General features: G+C 67.0%; 1 protein-coding gene across 1 annotated transcript in view; it reads right to left on the minus strand.

The window, feature by feature from the left end:
• Positions 1 to 1450: 1450 nt before the first annotated feature.
• Positions 1451 to 4819, minus strand: part of B4GALNT1 (beta-1,4-N-acetyl-galactosaminyltransferase 1) — a 5566-nt gene continuing 2197 nt past the window's right edge. The window contains exons 3-11 of the mRNA XM_019556397.1: positions 4762 to 4777; positions 4397 to 4559; positions 4209 to 4246; positions 3955 to 4135; positions 3750 to 3848; positions 3471 to 3661; positions 3240 to 3380; positions 2919 to 3156; positions 1451 to 2706 (exon numbers count right to left, since the gene is read on the minus strand). Coding sequence (XP_019411942.1) covers positions 2492 to 2706; positions 2919 to 3156; positions 3240 to 3380; positions 3471 to 3661; positions 3750 to 3848; positions 3955 to 4135; positions 4209 to 4246; positions 4397 to 4559; positions 4762 to 4777 — 1282 coding nt within the window. The 3' untranslated portion in view covers positions 1451 to 2491. The remainder of the gene's footprint in view (positions 2707 to 2918; positions 3157 to 3239; positions 3381 to 3470; positions 3662 to 3749; positions 3849 to 3954; positions 4136 to 4208; positions 4247 to 4396; positions 4560 to 4761; positions 4778 to 4819) is intronic.

Here is a 4819-nt window from a genome sequence, read left to right on the forward strand (position 1 = left end):
TGGCCAAGCTTGATGAGGATGAGCTGTGACCCCCGACACGGGCCTGCTGGGGGGGTCCAGAGGACAGTGCCCCCTCCATGGGAGCCACCCACCCCCACAGAGGTGGAGCACAGACCACGGCTGGATCCGGTTTCAGAGACTGGAGGCACTGCCTCCCCTCACCATGGCCTGGGGGGGGCAAGGGAAGGACACAAGCACCCCCCAGCTGGGGTCTACCTGCCCTGCCCTGCCCACCCGGGTCCAGCAGCTGGGGGGTGACCTCTGACCTCACCTAGGACCTGCCCCCATGCAAGACTGCTCCTTACTGGAGCAGGGGGCGTGCACAGGCCCTGCATGCCCCCCCCCAGGACCTGTACATGCATGCAGTGGGGGGGTGGGGGGCTGCAGAGGCCGAGCCACGACATCATCGTTACTTTGGGTTTAATAATAAAGGTTTTCGTTTCTCAGAGACAGACACAGGAGTGGTGGGGGCCCTGGGGGCGGGGCTACGGGTTGGGAGGGAGGGGCAACAGCAGTGGCCTCGGGTTGTGGGAGGGGCTTGTGGGGCCCTGGGGGGTGGGGAAACGTGTCTGTGCCCACAGGACTGGGGCCAGGGCTAGTTGCAAGGATCTGCCCCCACGCCTGACCCCCTGGAGCCAGTGGGTCCCTGGGGGGCGGCTCAGGACCTGCCCCTGGGAGGAGGGTGGGGGCTGCTGGTCTGTATGTGTGTTGGGGAAACTGAGGCACAGGGCCATGTCCCACCGGAGATGGGGCTTTAGCCCAGGTGTCCTGCTCCCCTTTCCCCCCAGCCAGGAGACCCAGATGTCCTGCCCTGCTCTGGCCATGGGGTCTCCCGAGGGTGGCAGACAGTGAGGAGGTGCCCCCCACGCATGATGGGGGTGGGGGCTTGGAAGGGCCCAATCCTGCCTCTCTCTGCCCCCCTCTCCAAGGGGCCTGATCTTGCGCTGGGGTACTGGGGACCCCAGTGCCCCCCCCCACTCAGTGGCCAGCCCCCCAGGGGGTGGGAGCCTGGATGCCTGGGTCTTTGCCCCAGTTTTGGGGGGGGGGTGAGTGAGGGATGGGGTCTTGGGGCTCAGGGCGGGCTATACCCTGCGTTGGAGTGGTCTCCATTTATTCATACCCTGCGGGCGCAGTGCATGCCCCCAGGAAGGGCAGGGGCAGGTTGGGGGAGCCCTGGGTGGGACTTGTATGGGTGCTCCCCATCTGGGCCCTGCCCCCATCCAGCTGCAATCCCCACTGCAGGTAGGAACTGGCATTGCCCCCCCCCCACTCCTGGGACCCCAGAGCCCTGCAAACTCCTGCCCCGCCATCCCCCTCAATTCCTGAGACCTTCCCAGTGCCCCCACCCCCACCTCCTGGGACCCTATTGCCCCTTCAAACTCCTGGCCCCCCCGTACCCCACCCCCAAGTCCTGGGCCCCCTGTGCCCCCACCAAGGAGACTCGCAGACACAGAGCAGGGAAGTCCCTTTATTTTGGACCTGGTGGGGGGGTCCAGGGGGGAGACCCCCCCCAAGCGGGGGCAAGAAGGAATGTACAAGGCCTGAGGCCCCTGGGGGGCCCCCCCTGCCCTTCCCTGCCCCCTAAGGCTGCAGCCTGGGGCTGGCACTGGTGACCCCCCACCAAGGAGAAGCAGGACCCGGGTGTCCGAGCCCCCCCCCCCCGCTGCACTTCCCTGCTGGGCCACTGGGGGGGGGCAACACTGCAGCCCTTAGGGGGCCTGCACTCCCAGCCCTGACTGGCCGTCTCTCATGACGTCATCCATGACGTCACTGCCCCATCCACTCCCCTTTACTCGCAAAACAAGAAAAAAGTAGGTACAAAGTTGGCGGGGGGCAGAGCAGCAAGGCAGGGAGTGGGGCTGAGAGAGTAGGGGCTTTGCCCCCAAAGGGGGGGGGAGTCCTTGGTACATAAGACTCTTGATTTTTAAATAAAAATGTCTTTTTGCCTAGACTCTCACGATTTTGGTCAAAGCTAGAAAACTCTGGGGCAGGGGACGTGGCAGGCACTGGAGCTGCCCTGGGGCAGGTCAGCCCCCGGTCTGCCCCCCCGCCCTTGCTGACACGCAGATGCGAAACACACCGGGGGCATGCGTGAGTGGCTGGCACTGCCCCGCCTCCCCCCCGCATCTGGGTGCCCTCGGGCTTGACCTGGCACAAGGTCCCTCCCGCCCCATGCGCAGGTATGACGGGCATCATGGTGGCTTTGGCACATGGCTCCTGTATGGGGGGGGAGGGGCGGGAGGGCTCGGACACCTGGGTCCTGCCTCTGCTCAGGGCACCCCAGCACCCCCCAGGCATCTGGGAAAAGCGGACTGGGGTTTCCTCCCCCTCACCTTCATGGGGCAGGGGGCAGCAGGCCCATGCCCCCGGGTGGTACAAAACAGGTAAGAAGCCACAGCAGCGTTACGCCCCGTCTCTCCAGAGAGGGGACCCAGGCATCCGGGGAGCAGGCCTGCCCCCCCACGGGGAGGGGACCCAGGCGTCCGGGCGGCTAGTTGCCCGCCATGCACTTGAAGCGGTTCTTGAAGTAGAAGAGGCCGTGCTTGGTGCTGACGCTGGTGTCGGCGGGCGGCGGGTAGCGGAAGCGGGCGTACTGCCGCTCGCTCTCCGTCTGGCGCCAGGGCAGACGCAGCTTGGAGGCATGGTCCACCACCACGTCCTCGCACGAGCCCACGTGCAGCACGCCCAGGCCGTCGATGAAGAACTCTGTGGGCAGGGCAGCCGCTAGGACCTGCCTGGCATGGAGGGAACCCAGGTGTCTGGGCCCCCAGACCCCCTCTTCCCTAGCCCACCAGACCCTTCTTCCCTCCCCAAGCTGGGGGCGAACCCAGGCGCCCGGGCTGCCACCCCAGGGCTCTCCTCCTCCCCTGCTCTTGCCCCCCACCCCCCACCCCAGGCATCCGGGTGCCCGCACTGACCGATGTGGGCGACACGGCTGAGGCGCGGGTCGAAGCCGACCTGCCGCACCTTGTCGGTCCGCGCCAGGAAGAAGTTGATCACGCCGTCGGCCACGACGCAGCCGGGGAAGCCAGCGATGGGGTGGTGCCAGCCTGGCACCACCCGCAAGCAGTCGCCCTCGGGTCCCCCTGGCTCTATGCTGATCTTATGCCGGTATGTGGCGGAGTAGCCCGTGATCTCCCGCACCGCGCCCCCCACCTGCAGGGTCAAAATTCAGGGGGTGCTGGCCGGGCAGCCTTCAAAGGGGGTGATGCCCGGCCTGGGCACTGCCCACCGCTTACCAGGTCCAGGCTGGTCTTCTCCAGCACGTCCACCAGCTTCTCCAGCCGCGTGCGGGGCGTGAAGATGAAGTCGTCGTCCACCCACAGCACATACTTGGTGGCCACCTGCGAGATGGCCAGGTTCCTGCCCGCAAACCAGCCCTAGTTGGGGGACGGAGGTCAGTGCCTGCCTGGCCTGGCCAGCTCCCGCCCCCTGAATCCAAGCGTCCGAGTCCCTCCTGCCCCCTGCACCTTGCCGAAGGGCATGAGGTAGTGCTCGAGGTGGGGGCCGACCAGCCGCTCAGGCTGGGGGCTGTCGTCCGCCACCACGATGGTGATGCTGGGGTAGAAGCGCCGCACGCTGGCGATCAGTGCCCGCAGCTTGTCGTAGCGCAGGAAGGTCTTGGTGGCCACTGTCACCAGTGCGCTGATGTTGTAGTCCTCTGAGGGGGAGGGCAGATGTCGGGGTCAGCGCCAGGCGCACCAGGCTGCAGACGAGTGGGAGGAGGGGACCCCCCCCGCAGCACTCACCCCCGTCGGCTGGGTAGCCGGGGTCATACAGCTTTGGGGTGGGCGTGTGGCGGATCCGGATGAAGAACGTGGCCTGGTGCCCGTCGGTGGCAAACTGCACTGGAAAGCAAAGGAGAAGGTGGGCACTGGGGGTCTGGGAACCACCCCTATGCTGGCATCCAAGCCCAGTACCCAGCCCCCCAGTGCCCCCTGCCCCCAGCCCCACCTGTGTCGGCTGTGTTGGGGTGGTAGAGGGTGTTGGTGTAGGTGATGAACTGCAGCTGGCGGTTGAGGTGGTCCAGGCGGGCGCCCGCCAGTGAGAGGCTGTGCTCGCCCTCACCCTGCACTGCCACGGCCTCCACTGTGGCCGCCATGTTGAAGGTGCCCATAGAGGCCGTCAGGTTCACCTGCCCGGGCAGTGCGGGGTCAATACAGAAAGTCAGCCCACTCCAAGACCTTCCCCTGGCACTGCCTCCTTACCTGGTACAGCTTCCTGCCAGTCGCCTGCAGACTGAGCCCTGGGGGGCAGAGATGTGGGGGTCAGTGCCCACCCAGGGGTGCCCAGCCCCTGTGTCCATGCCCCAGGCCAGCCCCATAGCTCTGGGCTGCCTCAGGCAGGGGCTGCCCCCCCCCCAAGAAGCTGGTGGGGGGCACCAGGGGGGTCTCACCTGGGATGAGGATGGTGTGGAGAGGCCGTACCTCAACCCCCTGGGCTGGGTACTCGAGCGGGGAGTTGGCACGGACGATGAGGAGTTGGTCGGCTGGAGTCTGGGCCCTGGGGGGGTGCAGATTGAGACCCCTACCTGCCCCTGCCCCTTGGGGGTGCAGGTTGGGGGGCAGAGGAGTGAGAGCCCCCCCACTCCCAACCCAGCCCCCTGGGGTGGGGCTGTGCCTGGGGGCGGTTCCTCAGGCGGTGACCAGTGGGGAGCTCAGGGTCGGGGACTCCCTAGGGAGTTTGGGGGTCCCAGGCCCTGATGTAGGGCAGCTCTCCGGGGTCTCCCCAGTTGTGACACCATGGGGGCTGAGCCCTCACAGGGGGGTCCCCCAGGCTGTGACGTTTAGGGGGTGGTGCTCAGGGGGGCCTGCATGGC

The sequence above is a fragment of the Crocodylus porosus genome, unplaced genomic scaffold, assembly GCF_001723895.1.
Source record: "Crocodylus porosus isolate Cpor-Errol unplaced genomic scaffold, CroPor_comp1, whole genome shotgun sequence".
In the NCBI taxonomy this organism is placed as follows: domain Eukaryota; kingdom Metazoa; phylum Chordata; order Crocodylia; family Crocodylidae; genus Crocodylus; species Crocodylus porosus.